This window comes from Ctenopharyngodon idella, chromosome 11, assembly GCF_019924925.1.
Source record: "Ctenopharyngodon idella isolate HZGC_01 chromosome 11, HZGC01, whole genome shotgun sequence".
NCBI classification, from domain to species: Eukaryota; Metazoa; Chordata; class Actinopteri; order Cypriniformes; family Xenocyprididae; genus Ctenopharyngodon; species Ctenopharyngodon idella.
The window spans coordinates 2,433,468-2,458,238 of NC_067230.1; the positions used below are offsets into that span (position 1 = coordinate 2,433,468).

General features: G+C 36.0%; 1 protein-coding gene across 1 annotated transcript; it reads left to right on the top strand.

Moving 5' to 3' along the window:
- jupa (junction plakoglobin a) lies at positions 1 to 24,771 on the top strand. The gene is made up of 16 exons (XM_051911827.1): positions 1 to 169; positions 14,900 to 14,954; positions 16,208 to 16,375; positions 16,566 to 16,819; positions 16,957 to 17,195; positions 17,968 to 18,169; positions 18,516 to 18,660; positions 19,080 to 19,183; positions 19,930 to 20,268; positions 20,923 to 21,075; positions 21,500 to 21,619; positions 21,759 to 21,909; positions 22,353 to 22,474; positions 23,381 to 23,420; positions 23,568 to 23,728; positions 23,834 to 24,771. Exons 2-15 carry the CDS (start codon positions 14,942 to 14,944, stop codon positions 23,723 to 23,725), a joined length of 2,208 nt encoding a protein of 735 aa, XP_051767787.1. The 5' UTR covers positions 1 to 169; positions 14,900 to 14,941; the 3' UTR covers positions 23,726 to 23,728; positions 23,834 to 24,771.

Sequence of the window (24,771 nt, forward strand, 5' to 3'; positions counted from 1 at the left end):
TCGGGGGCGGAGCTCTGGAGGAGACTTTGCCCTCTCCCCGACGCACATTGTTCACCCTCATCTGAATGCAAGAGAAAGTGTCGCACTCCCTGGAAGTCTGTGCGGTGGGGAAAACTAAAAGACTCTTGGATCGCTGTCAGCAGCAGTGTTTGGAGACAAGCGTTTAAAGGTAAACTAAAATTTGTATATTTAATAAGAAAGAGGGTTGTTTTACTGTGATTTTGTGCCTTTGGTGTTATAGTTAAACTTCATCTGTTTTTTATCCAGTCTATAACATTGATTCTATAAAGCAGCCATTAATTCGTGGATAGATCTCTTGGGAAAGTGGCTTATTGTGGTGATCTGGGTTGTCGGTGTTGGTTTACCTACCTGTACGCTATTCGCTCCTACTTCCGTGTGTCGGGTTACAGCTGATCCAAACTTTAAATGCGTGTCGCTCAATACTTGCTTTATAATCGTACACAGCATTTATATAAACATTCAGCTGTATATAACTTCGGCGGATGTGTTTCTCCCAACAAAGAAACACAAGCCATCCCCCCTACTTTCGAAATGTCAACTGTTGACATTAAACATACGTAATAGCCTAATGATAGGCCTACTCACAGTGTTAAAATTAATAATAAATTAAAAATTAAAGTACTGTACGATAGATTTAAATGAATAGTTCATCTAATGGTGACAATTCTGTCATTATTTACTCACCCCTGTTCAAAACCTGTAGGAGTTTCGTTCTTTTGTGGACACAAAGGGAGATGACAATCTCAGTTACTAGTCATTTAATGTGGGGAAAAATTCAATAAAAAGTACTTCTAGCGACTGAGGCTGTCAGCAGTGAAAGGTCAACTTTTTAAAATAATTTCCTCAAGTAATTTCTGTTTTCAATCGCTTCGTTTTGCGCAACACAATTTGTCTTTTGGCGCCTCTAGCGCATATTAGCTAAACGTCAACTATTTTAAATACATTTTAAAAAATACCAACGATTTTTGATGTGTAAATCTTTGATAAATTGATAAATAATGACACTGTCCGATACAGACTGGGATAGAGCAGCTGTTGTTATGGTTTTCTTCTCATGCAAAGACTATTTCTGTTCGCGAGTGTTTAAACTTTTGTGTTTACTGAAAAATTGTAGAAAATTCAAAGTATAGGGCTACATCTTTTCTTCTACTTTTTGAAGGATATATATTATGAGAGATGTTTTTGGAAGAACTATCACTGGATTATTCAACTCTCTCTGATTTGGATTTTGTATTTAATTATTTTGGGATGTACAATGTATTGCTTTTGTTTGGAATTGTTTGTGTACTGTTGACATATAACCACTGGTTTTGACAAAACCAGCATGTTTTTGAATGCTGGTCTGTTGCCACACCTGTAACACATTGCAGGGTGTTCGGTGAATCAGGGATTGTGTTATCGAGCCTGGTCTAATGTAAAGAAATAAAAAAAAAAAAACCACGTTAATTTAACATGTCTAATTCATAAGTTATTTATGCCTCTTTCTTTTACATTGTTACCCTGGGTCTTATGTTAGTGCATGTGTCTGGGTGGGGCTGTACCATGTTTTATTTACTTCCCAACTGTGAGCACAGCTGAAAAGCTGACTTATCTTTAGTTCTTTCAGTCCAAAAAAATACGATACAATCAAAGTTTTATCATAATTAAGGTTCTACTTAAGTTGTTTTGAGTGTTTACTAAGTGTAAAAGAAATAATGTGTTTAATCTGCCTCGGAGGAAATAACGTTCCTTATGATACACCCTTTCCTGTTTGTCTGGTTAGCAAGGAAGCAAAAAGTCGTGTCCTCTGTGAGTGGTTTATCTCTTAAAGAAGCAACTAAATTCTGCAAAATTTAATGACATGGATTTAGCCAGCATTACCAAGTCCAGTTTTGGGCCAATTGAATTCCAGTTGGATTTTGGATGGCATCAACAAGCCCTACTGGCACGCAGAAAGAGGATGATTGCAAGACAAGGATTTTTTTCTTTATTTTTTTTTTCTTCACAAAATATGAAATAAATATGGACAGATGAAAGACCATATGACAGTCTATTTATATATTTATATGGGTCAGTTGTAGTAGCTCTTAACACAGACAGGATGTGGCATTTGTTCTTTGTGCAAGTTCCTGAGTTGTACACATTAGTAGTGCAGTCAGGGGCCAGCTGGTTGCTTTACCGACTGACTAGCATTGGTTTTAGGATGAGATTTACAGCATTTGGGCTCACACATAGCCGTTAATCCCCCTACAGGCACAAATCCCTGATATTGTCCTACATTAGGACAGCAAGGGGCAGCGTGATCCCCTCTTCATAAATACACTTTCAGAGGGGGCAAAGGAGATTACCCATGAGCAGCATTCGTTTAGGATATCTGTTTGCTTGTATTTTACAGTTTTGTTAGACCAATTAGCATCTTTATCTTTACTTCTCTCTTTCTATCTCTCTACCTTTCTGTATAATTCATGTCTGCTGCGTTTTATGGCTATAGCCCCAGCATATGAGTCACAGAGTGTTCCTTTACACACTCTCTCCATATCTATAATCCCTAATGTGCCATGTATCTTTAATGAACGTGGAGTGAGATCCGTAGCCATATGAAATCTTTGGTGAATGACCAGCTGGCTGAGATGGATAAGATTGTCTGATAGCTTCATAATCTGTACAGGGCCAAGCCAATTGCTCTTTAGGACTTTTCGAGGTTAATTGTTTTATAAACCTGAAACTCTCTGTAAAGGCCTGTTTTACACCAAGGAAGTTAACGATAACTAAACGGTTTTAATTCTATGAGAATAGGGAAGTCCACATCACAACTATAATGATAACAACATGGAGGAACATGATTGGAATCACTTTTAAAATGATGTTTTGAAGAAGAAAAAAATTCACAGCCAATCAGAATCCACCAAAGTTTGAGGAGCTTGGGCATTTAAAACAGCATGCTACATAATTGCAGCCCACGGTTATAATAATCAGAACATTATCATCCGCTGGTGTGGATGTAAATGTAGTACAATCATAGCAACTCTCAGAATAGTTTTAGCATGTTAATGGATATGACAATGTTAATGTATATTCTATACTTCTATATTCTACTGCTGCTGCTACAAAGCAAGTATGGATTTGCTACTGCCAATAGATTAACAGACATGATTCTGTGAGTGTGTAAGATATGCTGAATAAGCATAAATATTTCCCATAGCAGATCTAGACAGGTGGAGCTGGAGGAGGTGGAGGGTTTCAGATGAACTCTGATAGCGCTCTGCAGGACCAGCTTACAGTGAACACCAAATTAGACTATTTAAATAGTGCCATTTGGCTGCAGAATCAGCTTGTGCCATTAAGTAAATTATGTGATTGAAGATTGCATGTAAAGGACCTATCAGACTGTGGACTGAACTAAGAATTTAATGTTATATGTTATTTTATAGTTAGAATTCTTGTTGTGAACAGGCTTTAATATTCCGACTGAAAAAATGTGTAGCATCAGTATAACTTAAGTGTGATTTACACTTAATTACCTCTTTAGGATCTTTTTGCACACTGATATCTTTCCGTACTTTGTGCGGTCAGCTCAGTGCTCATGAAATATTAACAAAGCTCTCCTCAAATGTCCGTAAACACTCCAACACCAGCACAGACCTACTGAATCAACACTGAGCAGTCACAAAGGAACATAGCCTCCTTTACCCCCTCCCCCTTGTTTTTTTTCATTGAGTGGAATTTGAGGAGACAAATTCCGCTCAATATGAAACTAACCTCAGACCGTCATGTCTTGACAGACAGTAAGAAAAGTGAGGTTAACACTGCATAACATGAATAATTTCTGTGATAGTATCAAGTAGAGGGAAGTTGCAAACCCTAAATTAAGTTCTGAACTTGAAAATTGAGTGTGATTTGATCAGTTTAACAAGCATTTGGGTTATGTTCTGGGTGTGATATCAAAAATAATGATCTGTGTTATACGTTTCTGTATCAAGACCACTTTTTCTGTGAAGAAGCAGCTTTGCTCAACATGAGTCAAAAGTTGTGGGAGGTTCCGGGCATGTATCATCAAGACAGAACATCTCCACTCCTTAATTCAGGGCATGGGAGGTGTAGAGTAACCAGGGAGAGGTGGAGAAAGGGGCTGTTCAGGGAATTTTCGCACACTAGAGACACAATCTCAGGGTAATAAATAATCATTCTAAAGAAGACTCCATTTAATTCTACTTGGTAGCGAAAAACATTCTCATAGTCCTTTGTAGTAGTGTATTTGTTCTCAGTTGACCCCTATGAGTTGAAACAACCTGTATGAAAGCTACTACAACTTTTTTCAAAGCCAAAACCACATGTTTGTTCTCTCTTGAGATTAGAAGATAACAGCACTGTACTGTACTTTTTAGTTTCGTGTTAAGGCCAGTAACTAAAAAATGGCTGACATTAAAATGTATTTTTATATACTTATTTGTCTAAATAAAATGCTTCAAACTATAATCAATCTTTTTAAATGCTGCAAGTGAAATTTGCATCTTATAATGTACAGTATGAAAAATGGATATTCATTTTGAGATTTATTAAAGATAACATTTTCAGTGTTGTACAAAAAAAACCTTTTTGTCGCTTTATAAATCAGCTGATGTGTGATATTTAATTGTGAAATTTTTGCATTTGGATAATTGTTAGATGTTGGATAAATTTACAAAATCTCTAATTTCCGCCAGTAACCAAAATGGTACAGATATATCTTGCATCTCTCTATACATCTAGTTCTGTTTCTTGTCTAGTGCAAGTCTGACTCCTCATAAACCAGTAGCCTAATTCAGTCTCTTCTCCTGTCAAACTTTAACCAGGTTGTCTTCCTGAGTTAAACTTGCTCTAGAATAGTATAGTATTCTTTTAAATCTTCAGATTTATGCAGTACCAGCAAGGTTTCCTTCAGGACATCTCAGACCAATTAAATATTCAACAACTGTCACATTGGCTCAGTTGTGCTTTACAAACTCAAGCATACCTATGATGAAGCAGCTTTCCACCTTTCTGCGGAAGAAATGGCTCAATGGGCTAAAATGATGATGAACCTGCTTACTTTTATATGAAATGATGCATTACAAAAACCAGGAGGGGCGAATGTTGAAACTTATTCTTCAGAATGCTGGTAAACTCTGACTCTGTCTCAGATAACGTGCCACTTACCGTTAAGTGCCTTTGCTAATGACTCAGTCGAGAAACGTCTTACAATAACATGAATTGTTAGTGATAGTCCATCAAGCCACAGGCAGTCACACAGCTGCCCACATTTAGTCAAGTGCTCCATTCAGATGGAATGACCTTTCATCTCAACTGGCCTAAAACAGAAGAGGGATTATGGGATAGTTGACGACGTCTGAATATTTACATGATACTGTAACTTGCCCACTGTTCAGAGTCTCTCCTATCACATATCTCTCAATCTATTGCATTGAACTGAAAGGAGACACAAGGATGCAGCGAGCAGACAGACAGGGTTTGCTAATGCCCTGTCTCATCCGGTCTGTGTTAATCTAAGCACTTACTGCAAGTGACACCCGTGACCAAATGCCCATCGTTTAGCTTTTAAAGCATATAAGTGGGATCATGGGCAGCATTATGTCAGTAACACTGATTCACTGATTATCTTTGCTAAAACTGGACTGTTTAAATGCTCAAACCGTCCTTGAAGTGGCTTTATACATTGTTGCATTTATATGCATTACAGATGGATTGCATCCAACAAATCAGTCAATTAGTTAGTTCTTTAATACATTTTTAATTTTAAGCCACAATACTTTGATTAGCATGCTAACTGTGTGCTTTACCTGTTTGTATGGAAAAATGCATCTTAATTTTTAAGGTGGCAAGTCATCTTATAATATTGTCTTTTACAAACAACTTCTAATGCCCATTCACACCACAGATGTTAACTATAAAATTTTAATAGTCATCACAATTCTATGAAAATAAGGAAATCCACAACTATTTCAGTAATGACATAGAGGAACGATTGGGATCACTTTCAGAACTATTAAAGGGTTAGTTCACCCAAAAATGTCAATTCTGTCATTAATTACTCACCCTCATGTCGTTTCACACCTGTAAGACCATCGTTCATCTTTAGAACACAAATTAAGATATTTTTGATAAAATCCGATGGCTCAGTGAGGCCTCCATTGAAAGCAAGTTAATTTACACTTTCAAAGGCCCAGAAAGGTGCTAAGTTATATTTAAAAACAAAATAATGACTTTATTCAATAATATCTAGTGATGGGCGATTTCAAAACACTGCTTCATGAAGCTTCGAAGCTTTACGAATCTTTTGTGTTGAATCAGTGGTTCGGAGCGCCAAAGTCACTTGATTTCAGTAAACAAGGCTTTATTGTGTCATAAGTGTTTCGAAATTTCAATGGTTCATGTGACTTTGGCAGTTTGATACATGCTCTGAACCACTGATTCGAAACAAAAGATTTGTTAAGCTTCAAAGCTTCATGAAGCAGTGTTTTTAAATCGCCCATCACTAGATTTGTTGAATAAAATCGTTTTTTTGTGTGAACTAACCCTTTAAAACAATAAAAACATTGACAGCCAATCAGAATCCACCTTCAAACTTTAAAGAGTTTAAGCATTTAAAGGGGCAGCTGACAAAATTGCAGCACATGCTTAAAATAAATAGAACATTATTGTGCATTAGTGTGGACGCTGAAATAGTTATTGTTATCGTTCTTTGTGTGAACACCTTTTAAATACTTGCCTTAAGATCATTGCATTTTGTTTTTATTCCTTTACTACTGTGGCCGAGAGAGCTCAATGCGCTGCATTTGAAGAAAACACCAGCAAATTAAGAAAACATCTTCATCAGTTTGACAACACGTCATGCAAATACTCACAACACAACCAAATACAGAAACGCGCTGCAAATAGCACAGACCACAATGGAAGTGTTTCAAGGCGACCACAACAAGTGACAAATCTGTCTGGGACCGCTTATTATTCAATGTCTACTCGCCAGTGGTGTTGTCGATAACCTGAAAGTAGAGTTTTTTGTTTAACATCCTGATCGTATTTGCACTGTGAGTATTTGCAGCTCTTTCTGTATTTGGTTGCATTGGGAGTATTTGCAGCACATGTGTTGTCAAACTGATGAAGATGGTTTCTTAATTTGCTGGTGTTTTTTCTATTTGCATGTTTTCTGCAGTTGCAGTGCGTTGAGCTCTCTCGTCCACCATACACTCTGTGTATGTGGGTTTTTTTTATGGCAAGAATGCTTATGTAACACCCCCTAAAAATGCGTTTGGTCCTTAAGACCAATTCATTGACAAGTCGCTTTGAAAATGTGCAGTTTTACATAATTCTCATATCTGTATATGTTGTTATCAATCGTGAACATTCATTTTTCCCCCTCCTAGACATGCATGTCATTTAATTGTGCTAATGGTTTAGCTTGAGGCTGAAATAACAGCCTGTTCGTACATGCCTGAATACCTCACTGTGGAGTTACACATCAACTGCTTCCAAAGGAGTTTACCTACTACTGCGTATTAATCGTGCTAATGCATTTATCTCATAATTACTTTCCAATATGAGCATTCTACTTTGCAGTGACAAAGCTGTGCAACATGAGCAGAATATGCATAGTTTTTTTTGATTGGCCACAAGAAGAACAAGTTCATTGAAGCAAGTGATTGTACAATCCAAGTGAACTTTTGCATATTGAATATTTAACTCTTTCCCCGTGTTCTTTAAAAAAGTTGCAAATCAGCAAAAGAACAGACACTTTGCTTTTAAACAACAACAACAAAAACAGTTTATTCTAGCTTCACTCTTTTTTTTTTTTTTTTTTTATCAACACTTTGGTAACTTGGGAAAATGTTTCGAACAAAAAGCTGAGAAAATTGTATTTTCATCAAAGACTTCGTCTAGATTGGGTTCAGAATGATGATCAAAATCTAGATCGTGTCCATCAACACCCCCAAACATTTCAAACATTTCAACATTTCATTTGGTAATGTTAGGCAGTTTTGATTTATATGCTGTTTAATGTTTGATGATCACATTAGCTTAACTGTGCTTAAGCAATCTTTTAGCCGCTCCTTCTGGAATACGCAGATATTTTTCTTCGCTTGTATTTAGATCCGGAGATGCTATACTCTTTCAGAAGAAGAGTAACAGTGCTCCCTTCCATATAACAGTGAAAACATAAAAAAGCTGGAAAAACTGGTCAATTGCAGGGAAGCGTTGTGTCACAAATATTGAAACGTCTTTTCAATGGCGGGGAAAGATTTAAAGTTAGATAAATGGGTGCAGAGGCAATTTTAATACATTTTTTGAGGAAGAACAATCTGCAGTGGTCCGTTCTATCACTATATCACTGTAGACATTCAAAGGTCTAGAGCTAAACAAAAGTGAGATGAATCAGCAAATGAAATATTATTCACACTGAAATCAAAACGAATATTTGTTAGGTTGAACGAAAATAATTTACTGTGGTACTTTTGATAAAACAACGCACATTTCTAGTTAAAGGGAAAGTTCACCCCAAAATGAAAATTTTGTCATCACTTACTCACCCTCATGTTGTTCCAAACCTGTGTGAGTTTCTTTCTTCTGCTGAACACAAAAGAAGATATTTTAAAAAATGTTGGTAACCAGACAGTTGATGGTAGCCATTGATTTCCATAGTACTTTTTTCCTACTATGGAAGACAATAGCTACCGTCAACTGTCTGGTTACCAACATTCTTTAAAATATCTTCTTTTTCCTTCAACAGAAGAAAGAAACTCACACAGGTTTGGAACAACATGAGGGTAAGTAAGTGATGACAAAATTTTCATTTTGGGGTGAACTATTCCTTTAAGAAATACACAACAAGTTAGATCTATGCTAAGCTAGTAAGCAAAGATGTTAGCATGCTAACCAAAGGTTAACTGAAAACAATAAACGGGAAATGTTTAATTTGACCAGTTTTAGCTTCAGTTATATAATGTGATATGTAATTTAAAAGCCATTTATTTTATATATATTTTGTGATACATCACATTAGCGATGTCTTATTATGCTGTGAATTTCTGTAGTAGGATGAACAGAAACTTCTGACATTGGACACATTTTTGGTTTCAAAGTCTTTGTTCATAATAGGCCTTAATGGTAGTCTTCTGTAATAGCTATCTATCATTCTGGGGGTATGCAGCGGTAGTCAGAAATGTACATTATAATTTGCTGTGTTCATTTGACCTCCTATGATAACTGTGTAATTGGATGTGCTGGTTGATGGATCTACATGTTGAGAGACCTGTGTGTGCATTTCGTCTGGGGTTAAAGAAACCCACAGGCCTGAGCCAGTGCAGACCACCTGCTCGCCCACTTGCTATCTCCAGCGGAAACAAGCTGAGCGTCAGGGGAGATCTCAGACACAGCAGGCTCTTAGCAGTCTGGGCTGCCAGGTCACAAAGTCATTAATGTGTGTGTGTGTGTGTGTGTGTGTGTGTGTGTGTTCTACTGTGTGGGTGGCTTTGGATGTCATACTACTGAATTAAAGCGATGAGGCATAGCAGCTGTATAATCTCTGAAGACTGACTCTGAAACTAAAATGGCTGCTTTTTGGCAGTAATTCAGATGTAAATATGGTAATAGCTCATTATGGTCACTGTAAAAATTAAAGACTGGCCACAGCCTGAGTATACTGTCATATTATGATAAATGTTATATTTATAGAAGATGTTTGTCTTTATTGTAATGCAAAAAATAAGGAAAACTTTTTAATTTTCAAAAAAGTAAGCTAAATAAAACCTGATTTTTATCAATTAGGAACATAACTGTTAGAAAGTTGTTTGTATTAATGTTGGTTTCATATGATTTTGAAAAACTTTTACACCATTTTTTACAAGGGTTTTATTTAATGACTCTAAAATTGTCATGTGGTGTAACCATAAAGTAAAAAGTTCTATATTTTCTTTACACATTAATATCATGAATTATTAATTAATAAATATGTCACACTACATGACATTTGGCACTTATTGACTAGTAGACTTTTCTATGAAGTCATTTCTATAGTTTTTTTTTCTGCATGTTGATTGCACCATGTGATATATATATATATATATATAATATATATATAATATATATATATATATTTTTTTTTTTTTTTTTTTGATTTGGTGGACAAAACCTTTTCAAATGTTAATAAGTAGTGAAGCAATTTTTTAAATATATTTTTTCTTTTAAGGAATTCCATTCTTTTCCGTTTTGTAACAAGATCATGTTGATATTTAGATTTGAACTCAGAAATTTAAAAACATGCTTATCTATATGTATTCAAATAATTACATGTATAAATTTCATTTTAAAGTATTTGTGAATAAATTAATAGATTAATAGGAAAAAGAAATCTTCAAATATCATGAGAGATGTTAAAAGAGTTTGACTCAGAGCAAAAGACCACACAAACCTGAGTGTTATCAGTGCCACTCCCTTCTGTCCTGAGGGCAGGGCAGTGTGAAAGAGATTATGGTGACTGGCTGCATTGTCAGTACTCAGTATTGTTGTGTGAATGAGCACCATCAGCACATCTGATTTTGACATTTTTAGCCGTCCCGTCAGGTCATGTGAGTGTGAGACACAGGAAAATTTGAGTGATTGAGACAAACAAAAAACGATTTTGTGTACATAACCTTAAAAGGATACAGTAGGGTTCTGTAAACAAAAAGTAACGAGTTTAAATTTAGCCATTTACTAAACAGACAGACAAACTGGAATAGTCCAAGCAACTGACAGAGTGGAATAGTTTATTGGCCAATTAGAAGAGCGGAATTAACTGTTGTATAATCAGATTATCAGTATTGGTCGATATTGGATATTTAATTGTGCATGCTCAATTACAATTACTATTAAGATTAATTTGTCATCATCCAATGCTCACTTGATGTTAATCTTTAAAAACACTAATAATTTACACTAATGTTATGTAATCTTTAGCAATATAATCAAAATTATATTGTTTTTTCATACTGTATAATGTAGTGTTGTGATTCTTAACTATTTATTTTATTTATTTTGTGTTTTATTTTTAATATCCAATAATTTTAATATCATTAAATTGGTTTATCACCATTTTATGGAATCTTGTTTACGCCACTGAAAAAAAAGTTAATTGTGACTCTATCTTGCAATTCTGACTTTTGTTTTCTCAGAATTGTGATATTAACTCGCAATTGCAAGTTATAAAGTCAGAATTGCGAATTTATATCTCAATTCTGAAAAAAGAAAGTCAGAATTGCAAGATATAAACTCACAATTGCGAGGAAAATTCAGAATTTTTAGTTTATATCTCACAATTCTGACATTATATTTCACAGTTGTGATTTTATATACCGCAATTTTGACTTTATAACTCGCAATTTATATTACAATTGCGAGATAAAAAGTCGCAATTCATTTTTTTTTGTCTGTGGCGAAAACAAGCTTCCATATCATTTGGTTTTCACCCATGACATGAAAATAATCATCGGTAGTCACCCATAATTTTAATATTGCTGCATACCTAGTTTCTGATATGATTGTCATTTGCAGTGCTTCAAGAAATGATTTCATTCCAACATAAAATTAAAATTAAGACCACAGTTTTTTATTTGGATTTGTTTTGAATCCAAGTTTGACATTTTGTAATTAATTTCAGAGCTGGTTGGCTTGGTTCACTGAATTTTATTGAGTTTAAAAAATGCTTACAGAGAAAACGAATGGGGAAAATAACCAAGTTTTTACGTCTACTGTTGTGTGTGTGTGCACGATTTTGTAAATATATGCCATTACATGACAGAAAGTCATTGACAGGGTGTGTATAAGAGAAAGTGGGTGGGAGAGGTAGCGCACCATGGGACTGGTGTGGAATGTCACACCAGGATTAGAGTTTTGGGATTCAGCTCTGGGATGTGTCATATCTACAGCTCATTCTGACTCAAACACATCTCAGCCTCATTTTGGAGACAGCTAAGTTGTTCGAGGCCCTTGGTCCGTTAAGGAATATGTAGGTGGAGCAGGTCAGGTGGGGGTGGGTGATGATTCTGAAGGGCGTGTGATATGTTGCTCAGGTTTCTCAGTACAAAACTGAATGTACAGTAATAAACTTTTACTCATTAACTAATCATCATCCCAACTGTGTGTGAAGTCCAAAGTAGAGACAACAGTACATGCCTCATATGAGCTCAGAAACAGCAGTGAACCAATGGTTCGTAAATCATTTCCCCCTCATAGCAGATAGCACACTAGATGTAGATATTGTGGGTGGCTGCTTACTACCTAAGTCAAAAAAAGCCCATGGATTCTAGATATGCCTCAGGTTCTTCCTTTAGTGTAAATCTGCAGGATTTTTCATTTATTTTTGGGTGTGTCACCTGTAGTTGTGTGATTGACCTCGCCCTTCAAAACAGACCTTGTGTCGGCATGCAAGTATGCACTAGTAAGACTTACTAACTGTAATCGTTTGGTCCATGACCAAAATCAGAAAGGTGTAGAGCTGATCTTAAACTAATCTGTCGTAATCTGCTATGTTTTATTGCCTTTTTTTTTTTGGCAAATGACAGTATAGTGTATGGACATACCAAAGTGGGTGTGTAAATGTGATTCTTGAGAAAACACCCACACCCAGTGTTCACACAGGCACTTGCTATCGTTCACCTGCAGGCCTGGCAGGAGTTGCTGCTTGTTGCGTTTTTTACGTGTTTTGACAAGTTTTTGACTTGGCTACACCCATCTAGGTGTGTCCTGACGCCATTGCCATAGTGAATGGAGGTACTTCTTTATATGCAAAACCTCTTTGCAATTATGACCCTGAACTAGTCGAATAAATCAATTCTAAACTCTAAAGAACCATTTCAGTGTAGTGTAGTAGCACACAAAAGACTATTTGTGTCAGCAGCAGGCATATTTTGGCATGAGTAAATGCTCACAGCAGTTGCAAACCAACAAACATCTGCTTAGTATAGTTGTTTGTGCTGTTTAGAGAAAAAGTTTGCCTTCTTTGTGACACCACAGCCACTCTTCAAGTGCAGACATGTAAGGCATTCAAAATATGTGTTCAATCTGTTCTCATGATGTTCTATAAAGTGCGGCACATGTACACGAAACAGGCTTGTTGATCATGTGATCTTTTTACAGAGTCCATCTACTATCTTTTATTTCTTTTTGGTTGTAGGGCTGTGGCCAGGCTTTCCAGCCGGTTGGGGAATGTCAACCCTCTGATTATGTGTATTTTCAAAAGTTAATAGGATTGAATCTATCAAACCACTTAACTGTGCATTTAGGTGCTTGGCTAATAATACATACTAATGTTTTATACAGAATTCATCTGTTGCAAGGCTTTGTTAGTCCTCATTGGTTGCTCTAATAAACCGATCAGGTTCTTATTCCCTGAGGCCTATCCCTGATCAGTCCCACCTCTTTTAGGAATATAACCAGAATAGAACAGCTGTCATGGGTGCTGGGATGCTCAGGTCAGATCTTATTCGCTTATTGGCAATAAAAATATAGTGTGTTTGCTTTGTTGTTGTTGTTGTTAGTAATTCTTTTGAATTGAATCTGCTCTTGTGCTTTGAAACTATGAATAGTTTTATTAGTTTTATTTATCTGTACTTTAACCTTTATATTTGAAACTTTCTTTTATTTTTAATTTCTATTATTTTTAAATCCTGAACATAAAATGTGTCTTTTTTATCCAGTTAATTGTAAAATAATACACTTTATTTATTACATATAATAAATTAATATATAAAAATCTTGTATATCTGTCTGTCTGTCTCTGTAATATTTATTGCTAATAATTTATGTGGGATTAATAGACTTGTAACATAATTGGTTGCTATGATCTGTCAGTGTTTTGATCTGTCTTTTCTCTGGGGATATTTACACATGGTCTTTTTATGCATTTATAGCTATCTGGTCATGAAAAAAAACAAGTGTAAATGCCTTTAAAGATGCATTTGAGATGGATGGCAATCCAATCAGTCTGACTACCTCATTAGATTGTTTATTTGAGATATACAAGTCGTGACTTGACCAAGTGTAAAGTGTTTTATTTGCATATAACACAGTAGTAGATCATTTCATTTATGTCTGTTTTATGGAGACACATTTATGTGGCCAAGTGTAAATGTACTGTTTATACCCAATTGGATAGCAGTCCAGCTGTCTGATAAATGCTCTTCTTCTCCTCTGGAGTTTAAAGGTTTTGGTTAGATAGAGTCAGAATGTGCTATAAAAGAGAGCATGAGAATTGGAGAATGTACTGTAGAGTACCTGAAGGAGGGTAGGAGAGAAATAATTGATGACGTATGAGGAAGAGTTCAAATAAAGCCAGGAGGGAGACAGTAAAATAAAACTAAAAGGAAAAAAGTCATGGCAGGCAAATCAGTTTTGTGTGTTCCTGCTTATTTTGAGAATAAGGTTTTATTGTTGCCTTGTTTTAAGTTATGAATGGATTTTAAGAAACAATACTGCTCACATATTGTGCTTTCACCTAAAATGGATGTTGTAGATGTGTTTAAAAGTGTAAGAGTATGAGAAAGGGGAGGGCTTTGGTGTATAGGGGTGTGTACTGTAAATGTCGAAACATGCAGAGCCGGTTTTGTGAGGTTGTTGTCCTTGCGGTCGAGCATTAGCTCACACGCCTTGTTTGAGAAGGGTCAAAACCTACCGCTGGAATTCACCGTCACTGTCGCCCCCCCTCCCTCTCTGCTTCTCCACTTCTCCCATGATCACCAGTTTCGATTGCTTGTGTTTATTTGGACTTCAGTTTCTAATGGTGTTTTGTCTTGCTGAGCAACAGAGAACAGATTGCAGGATGACTTAATTACATTTTTGCCACAAATCAGTTTTAATATTGTTTAATCCATTATTGTTTTTTGTTTTACAGGTTTTACTTTTGGACTGTTTGGTTTGAGTCCGGGAGGCCAAAATGGAAATGCACTGTAAGTACATGTAATTATTACAATATTAACACACCACATGATTCAATTATTATTTTAATGTTATAATTGATAATAACATGACTAGGGTTTAAAGACACTTAATATTCAGTAATATTATTGATTTGACTGCACTGACACTATTGGATGAAAACAGTGATGACACCACTGCTTTCTGCAGAACTGCTTCACAGCTGATTTGACTTATATTACTACTATTTCATAATTGAAAAATTTTGCAACAATGAAAAGGACTGAACTGAATCATCATTGAACCCACATTCCATTGAATTTTTTGATCCGTTCTCCTGTCACAAATGAATAAATTTCTCTCACAATATCACATCTGTCACCAAATATGGAATATTGAGTCTCAGACCTTTCCAATGATAATGTTTTTTTGTCAAGATTAGAAAAAGTTTTGATCATTTTCATATTTTGTAATATAAAACATGACAACCACCCACTAGGGGGAGGAGCCTGCTAAAAGGAATTTAAAGGGATAGTTCACCCAAAAATGAAAATTCTGTCATCATTTACTCCCCCTCAGGTTGTTCCAAACCTGTATAAATTTATTTGTTCTGTTGAACAAAAAGGAAGATATTTTGAAGAATGTGGGAAACTGAACAGTTCTGGGGCACCATTGACTTCCATAGTATTTTTTATTTTATTTTTTTTCCCTACTATGGAAGTCAATGGTGCCTCAAAGCAGCCTGCTACAAACTTTCTTCAGAATATTTTCCTTTATGTTCAGCAGAACAAAGAAATTTATACAGGTTTGGAACAACTTGGGGGTGGGTAAATGATGACAGAATTTTTGGGTGAACTATCCCTTTAAGCACCATTTCAATGGTAACGCAATGTCCGATTTCAAAATGGTTTTCACAGGATGAATATTGAGGGTGTAAGCTTTTGAACAATTTCCAATTTATGATGATTAATAAAATATGTGATAGGACAAAAAAAAAACAATAATAAAAAGAGCACCAAGCGTCCTGCTACGGGGATTGCTTTTAGCGGGCTCCTCCCCCTAGTGGGCGGTGTCAGTTAATGGGTTAAAATGAAATTAACATTAAAGTTTTGTGCATTATAATCCACGTTTATTAGTTTTAAGGGTCATATATCCCCCTTTTTCCTATGTTCCATGATGCTTTGCATGATTATGGGAGTAACTTCCGAGGGTGTTTTTTATGGTTTTGCCGAAACAGAGGTAATAGATCAATTCAAATCATGTTGTGTTTATGTGTGTGTATCAGTGGCAGAGGCCCCAGGAGCGGTGAAGGTCACAGAGTGGCAGCAGTCGTATTATGGGACAGATTCAGGCATCCAATCAGGAGCCACTACGGTTCGCTCAGATGAAGAGGGAACAGAGTACAGCACCAAGAAATTCACCTACACTACCACAATCACAGAGAACCCTGCAGGTAAAAAACGTCACATGCTGTATATCAAAATTATATTATTATGTTGCAATTTTTCCGTATCAGTTTACAAATTGCCTTTGCCACTATGCAATTTATTTCATAATATTTCCCTCCAAAATAAGCAGAGAAAATGCAAAAACAAACTGTTGAGTTTAGTTTATAATTCTTTATGTATAATTCTCTCCTATAGAGGTGGAGTCTCAATACAATATGACCCGTGCCCAGCGCGTGAGGGCGGCCATGTTTCCTGAGACGGTGATGGAGGGGACGTCCATCCTTTCCACACAGATCGATTCGTCCCAGCAGACCAATGTACAGAAGCTGGCCGAACCATCTCAGCAACTCAAAGCCGCCATCATTCACCTCATCAACTACCAGGATGATGCCGAACTCGCTACACGCGCCATTCCAGAGCTCACCAAACTCCTCAACGATGACGACCAGGTACCTCGCTGCTCGTATTAAACATCTGATGATGACATAACACTCACTCTCTGCTCTTTCTCTATTTCTATATCACAAAAATGTATCTTACATTATTAAGCACAGAAGCTTCACTTTTGACTCTCTCTCGACTTCAGGTTGTGGTGAATAAGGCAGCTATGATCGTGAACCAGCTGACCCGCAAGGAGGCGTCCCGCCGGGCTCTGATGCAGTCCCCGCAGATGGTGGCCGCTGTAGTGAGAGCCATGCAGAACACGTCCGACATGGAGACGACCCGCGCCACGGCCAGCATCCTGCACAACCTCTCACACCAGCGCGAGGGGCTGCTCGCCATCTTCAAATCAGGGGGCATTCCAGCTCTGGTGCGCATGCTGAGGTGAGAAAGTCTGTAATACTAAAGTAAAGGACTAGTTTGCCTAAAAATTAGATTTGTTTCATAATTTATTCACTCTAATGTCATTTCAAACCCTTTATTTTGTAAAACACAAATGAGACTTTAGGCAAAATGTCCAAGCCTCGGTTTTCCATACAATGAAAGTGCATGATGGTTCATACTTCAAAAAGCGAAAAGTTAAAGTCTTAAAAAATGAGTGTGTTCTAAATTCTTTAATTCCAAGGTTGGATATTTTGATCTAGTTCATGCATTTATTGGTGAATATGATAAACATAATGGTAAGTAAATTATAAAGTCATGTTAATTTTTGACTAACTATTGAAATCTATTGATTTATAAAGCTTTCTCTGAAGATTTCTCTCATTTCACTGCACGCATTTCATTGCAAATTTTTGATTTAGTGTTTTATTTACATTATTTGGAACGTAGATATTTCTAATCATGAGGAAATTATTCCAGCACTTGATTTGAAAGTGGATGATGATTTATACCTCAAAAAGCTGTATGAAATAAAAAGGAGATCTTAGTTGGAAAGACATATTAATGACAAAATGTTCATTAATGGGGTAAACTACTACTTTAGAAATGAAAATTAAAAACTTGATTTATAAGCCTAAACTTTTTTTTTGTTTGTTTTTTGCAAATGTGTGATTCAGTTTTTTTTTATTTACATTATTAGGAATGTGGATATCTGCAATTATTAGGAAATTACACCAGCACTTGATTTGAACCATCCAACCAACTTCTTTTTCAGTTCTCCGATGGATTCTGTTCTTTTCTATGCCATCACCACCCTGCACAACCTGCTTCTGCACCAAGAGGGAGCCAAGATGGCGGTGCGTCTGGCTGACGGTCTGCAGAGGATGGTTCCCCTGCTGAAGAAAAGCAACCCCAAGTTCCTGGCCATCACCACAGACTGCCTACAGCTGCTTTCCTATGGCAACCAGGAGAGCAAGGTATATTATATATATTATAAATAGCCTACTGTATATAAATAATATATTTTAAAATTGTTATGTATATGTAGGTAAATATAGTTAATGTATATGCAGGTTAGAAATGTGTGTGTGTGTGTATATATATAATTTATATATATATATATATATATATAATTTTATTTAAAAATGATGAATTATTTTTATTATTTTAATTTATTAATGAAATGTATTCTAAATTATTAGCGCACAAAATAATACAAATGAATATAAATGTAAAATTAGTTGTTGATGTTCTGTTTCTTGTGTTCTTGTTCTTAAAGTACGTAGAGTTTCATTAAAATGTGATTGTTTGATTGTCTTACAGCTGATTATTCTGGCTAACGGTGGTCCTGAGGGTCTAGTGAACATCATGAGAACCTACAACTATGAGAAGCTGCTCTGGACCACTAGCCGTGTGCTCAAAGTGCTCTCTGTCTGCCCTAGTAACAAGCCTGCTATTGTAGATGCTGGTAAGTCAAACTGGAAAGCTGAACCGCACTTCTAAATATAGTAATTAGTGTTTTTAATTAGTTGTGCTTGCTAAAGCAACCATCATACTTTCTGTTAATTGTACCAATTCACTATGGACATGAATGATAGTTGAAATTTTTATTGTGGCTTTTTATCAAAATTGTGGTTGCCTGGTGGACAATAAAAACAGTATTCACAATTGTCATTTTAGTATCTTTGAGATACAATTATTGTTTTTTTTTTTTTTTTAGTATTTTGAATTCAACAAGCTGAAATAAATTGAGGTTTTTCAATATTTTTTATTTCAGTTAACGTTTATTTTTTTATGTCAAGGAACGAAGATGTTTTTATGGTTTTAGTTGTAGTTAACTGTAGTAACAGTACTATTTTTAAATGTATCTAACATTTTCTCTCTCAGGTGGAATGCAAGCTCTTGGTAAGCATCTGTCCGGCTCTAGTCAACGTCTGATGCAAAACTGCCTGTGGACCTTGAGAAACTTGTCAGACGCTGCAACCAAACAGGTCAATTTATTCATCTAACACCATCTATCTATCTATCACACACACACAAACACATGTTAGGTTTCCATGTTTTATGGGGACTTTCCAAACTGTATATTCTATCCCCTAACCCTAAACCTACCCATCACAGAAAACCTTCTACATTTTTACATGTTCAGAAAACATCACTTCGGATATTGCCATCTTTGTGGGGACATTTTGTCCCCGTAACGTATGGTTTACACACACATAAAGAGACAAACTACCGCTATACCAGTAGTTCTAACCAAGGAGGCCTCAGGATGACTTCAAATTATTTAAATTAATACATTTTTATTAATATATTAAATAATCTAACTCCAATCTAAATTAACATGCTAAAAAACATAAAATTGTTTTTTTTACAATAACCAACTTGTTTGTGTGGAAAACATGTTCTCAAAACTTCTAGAATCATGAAGTTAGCGAATGGTTTGATGAATTGTGGTTAATTAATGTAATGTATCGACTTTTTTATTCTATTAATAAAAAAAACTAGCAGCATTTTTCATTATAATGGAAATATGTATACATAGCCTATATGGTGAGGCCTTTGAATATTGTGTTGGACAGTGAGGGCCAATAAGTCAAAAAGATTGAGAACCACTGTTCTATATAAATTGTGCTCTGAAATAAAATGTCAAAGCCTTGCTGCTTTAACTGAACTTGATCGCTTATCAGGAAAATACTAATTGGTGTCAACACATGCTCTCTCTCACCCCCTGCAGGACGGAATGGAAAATCTGCTCCAAGTGCTGGTTGGCCTGCTGTCATCTGACGACATCAACATGTTGACCTGTGCTACAGGCATCCTGTCCAACCTCACCTGCAACAACACACGCAACAAAACACAAGTGACCCAGAGTAACGGCGTGGAGGCACTGATTCACACCATCCTTAGGGCCGGTTCAAAACAGGACGTGATCGAGCCAGCTGTCTGTGCCCTGCGCCACCTCACCAGCCGGCACCCGGAGGCTGAGGCCGCACAGAATGCCGTACGAATCCATTACGGCATCCCCGCTATTGTCAGATTGCTCAATCAGCCCTACTACTGGCCAGTCATTAAGGTAAGTGAGAGAAAAACTGAGAAAACGGACAAATTAGCACCTCGGCTATCGATCGATTGCTTTGCAAAATCACATGCTGAAAATCTTTTTTAAGAACCTTTTTTTTTTTTTTTTTTTTTATTCCTAGAAGTTTTCAGGAAACATATTATTGATCAAATTAATTAAAGGTGTGATAATATATTTTTGTTTTTATTATTTTGTTCTTATGTTACAATACAGTGGTTTTGGGCTATATACTGACACCTATTGGTGTGGATGAAGCTTTGCGCAAAACCAAATGCCACTGTAGGAATACCCCATTCACAAGAGCTTTTGTCACCCTTGATTCATTTATTCCACAGCTGAAAGTATCCAAAATAGGCAGGTTAACAAGTTAAATTAAATAAAATTAACTTTTTTTTTTTTTTGAGACCACCGTGAAGGGCCGTATGTAGAGTAAAACAACTTTTAATAACCCGCAGAATGTAAAAGCTTTTAATTTCTATGTTTATTAATTGTGTGACAGGGCTATTGATTAAATTCACAGGCCCTGGGATAATATTTTATGGGTGGTCTCACTCTCAATGAGTAATTTATATCATAGAGGGCCTTATTGGCTCTTCTATTGTGCAGTATAAACCATATTTTGCTGATCTCATGTTTTTTTTGTCACAGGCTGTGGTTGGTCTGATCCGTAACCTGGCACTGTGTCAAGCCAATCAGGCTCCTTTGAGAGATGCTGAAGCCATTCCCAAACTGGTTACTTTGCTTTCAAAAGCTCATCAGGATGCACAGAAACATGGTTCATCTGCTCAACAAACATACCAGGTATGAATTCCCCACCTTTCGCTGTAATTGTGTGACAAACAAATGACTCCCCCAAATATATGACTCTTATGTGCCAGATCTTTTTATTTATTCAAAAACATGTAGCGCAACAACCAGAGTATTCCAATTCCCAAACAAATGACAGAGTCTGTGCTTTTTAGTGTATCAAAAACATGTAGCACAATTAGTATAGTTCAATATCCAAATGAATGTCCCTAATGAGCCGGTTATATTTTGGTGAATAAAAAAAACAAAAAAAAAACAGTGTAACCAGTTTCAATTTCAGTGTAACCAAATTGAAATAATTGAGAAGAATCAAAACCAGAATTCTTTACAATTCTCATCCTTACACACAGCATACAACAACATACAGACTACTGTTTTGTCACTCAGTTAATCAAATGACCCTCTCTCTCTCTCTCAGGATGGGGTGAGAATGGAAGAGATTGTGGAGGGCAGCACTGGTGCTCTGCATATCCTAGCCAGAGATCCTATGAACAAAGCCACCATTGCCAGCATGGACACCATTCCTCTGTTTGTTCAGGTAAATCTTACACCTTCCCACCAATATACCATGTTGTGGCGGTTTTTATGCGTGTGTATGAGAGCGCGTTGTTACGGAGCCTTTGCCCTCAGTCTTACATGCTCAGTGTATAATAGACATCTGTTTTCTGTCCCTGCAGCTGTTGTATTCTCCATTGGATAACGTCAAGCGTGTGGCAGCTGGTGTTCTGTGTGAACTGGCTCTTGATAAACAGTCGGCTGAGATCATTGATTCGGAAGGAGCCTGTGCGCCTCTCATGGAGCTCCTCCATTCCAGTAATGAAGGAATTGGTGAGTGAGAGAGAAACATCAGAGAAACAAGCAAATAACATAACGGTTAGCATAACCGAAGCATTCTTGCCTGACCTATTGTTTCACAGTCAAAAAAGAAACTAAGGAGATGGAACAAACAATACTACTCAAGACTTTAACAACAGATACCATCGTTGACTAACTCTTTTTTTTAAGGGGTAAAGAGAATCACGCATCTCTAGTTTAAATGAGTACGAAGACATTTTTATCACTCATAACTTCTAGAGAAATATTGCAGACACTGGACAAGTATGAAACTTTTTTAGTGTGCAAGTTTCAAGGGCCTGTTTTTGCGCATGCTATCAAATAGAGTATACTTTGAAAGTGTATGTGTTCGGCCGTACGTACACACTGAGAGTTTGCATCAAAACAGAAGAATACTTTCGGGTTAAGCGTGTAACAAAGCATGTTTTTTCTTTCAGCCACCTATGCCGCTGCTGTTCTCTTCCGAATTTCTGAGGACAAGAACCCTGACTATAAGAAACGAGTATCAGTGGAGCTCACACACTCGCTCTTCAAACACGACCCTGCTGCTTGGGAGATGGTGAGTTTGCCCCCTGGTGGTGTGGAGGTTTCATAGCAAATTTTAACATTTTTCTTCTGTAATATGACAAATTTCAGAGTTAAACAGGATATTCAAATATTGACCTTATTTTATCATATTTGTTTCTGAAAAGTTATCTTTATAGTAGTGACCAGACTTCTGAAATGAAAACCAGAGACATTTTCAGTGGTCAAATTATCATTGAGATCTCACTTGTTATTATCTATGAATTAAAACAATAGGGGCAATACGTTTTTGTTTTCAGTTGTTTTGTATTCAGTATACTATTTTAATAATTAATAATTATGTTATTTGCAGGTCAAACTGACCCCAACTGGTTTCAATACAATTCACCAAAACTTAATTTATGAAAAATAATAAATAGTAACCATTGCAAATAGCAAACAGATCAAAACAGTATTATAGTATAACATAATTATGAAAAATTGCACATTACAAAAATAAAAAAATAAATAATTATAAGAACATATAGTAAATAAAACTGTATTTAACAAAATTTGTAACCGTTGTATTTAATGAATATGTCCTATACAGTAATTACAAACTTTTCAAATGTTAATTTATGTTTGTGCTTTTGTAAATGGATCTTTACTATCTCTAATTTGGCTTATTATTTTGCATTTTATTTTATTACAGTATTTTAATATTTTACATTTTAGCGCAAAGTATGTGCTTTCTGCAAATGTATATCAGATGTCTATTATACATATGCCATAAAATAAAAAAAAGTCATTTTTGTAATTTCATGTTGACTTTAAAGCTGACATTAAAGCCAAACGGTCCGTATATGACAATATGATGATGTAAATCACAACAAATAAGATCATTTATTAAAAATATGTACATAAGATGTAGGTTTTTAACACTGTACTTGTTACATTTTAGGCACACAACAACATGATAGAGCATGGAATGCCGGAGGACGGTTAGTATATCATCTCACCATGATTTGCCAGCTAATTATCTCCATGACTGTCAGTTACATCTCTAAAGATTTGAAACTCATGCTGGTTCTGCAGAAACATTGTGCAGATGGCTAACCTTTTGCAGTGTTGTGCCTTGTGTCATACAGACATCGATGGCTACGGCCCTGCAGGATATCAAGTATACAATGATGGCATGCAAATGGATGGCATACCTCTAGATGGCATGCATCAAGAAATGCAAGATGATTTTGGGGTTCCCATGGGTTTCAACTCCATGGCCAGAAGCTACCATGATAACTACTAACAGGTTAGTACTACTCAAATACACTAGTTGTCATTCAAATACTCAAATAAGATTGAACTTACCTGCTGAAGTCTGCATTAAATTGAGTGTGTTCTATTTATTTCACAGCCTGATGATGAGTTGCGTTCCACTGAAAGAGGATTATGAAAAATACACGAGACAGAAACTCCCAGCAGAGGTTTTTTTTTTTTTTTTTTGCCCCCCCATCGCTGGGTGCCTGTGGTCGATTTCTCAGTAAACACACACTGACACTGCTGTAATATATGCAATTCTCACTGTGCTGGGATAGGCAGAATCGAGCAACTTTACCCTGCCTTTATACAAGGATGACAGCTTGTTGCATTTTACATGTCTTTTTGTAGAAAATGTTATATTTTAGTGTTTCTTATGGGTGCATTAATACATTGTTGGTAAGAGGACTGGTTAACTATGCCAAAGAGATTTTATTAAAATATTTTATAATGATAATCACGTTGCTTTTTATAGTTTTAAGAGTTTGGAAAATGCGATCAATGATTTAGACTTGCGATGTCACAATAACAGCTTTATAGCTTCGTTCACTGTGGTTTTAGTCAGACGGGTGATCAGAGCTGATCAGAAATCAGCGTTAGTGAGTGGAAATGTCTGGCATGTTGATTTTCTACAGCGCTTAGTTTTGAGTAGAGTGCATCAACATATTTACTCCCTTACTGAGACTGTCAAATACTGGAGTTCTTACATGAGACCTTTTCCTACTTGTTTTTTTCACTCCATATATTTGTTTTGCTGAAACTGTCTTAATGTATAGACAAGAAAATACTGATTTTGTTTGTCTTGCAATGCAATGTGGATGGAGATTTTTTTTTTTACATTTTTTTTTTTTTATTATTTACGTGATGAATAAATGCTGTGCTGATTAAAAGGGACTAATGATTAACTAAACAAGTAAACCTTGAGTTATCAAAACTAGCTCCACATTTGTTCAAATATTAACTGACAAAGGGATTCTTTGTAGCATTTTTACTTCACACTTTGTCCAAAAAAAGAAATAAAACCATGTTATCTAA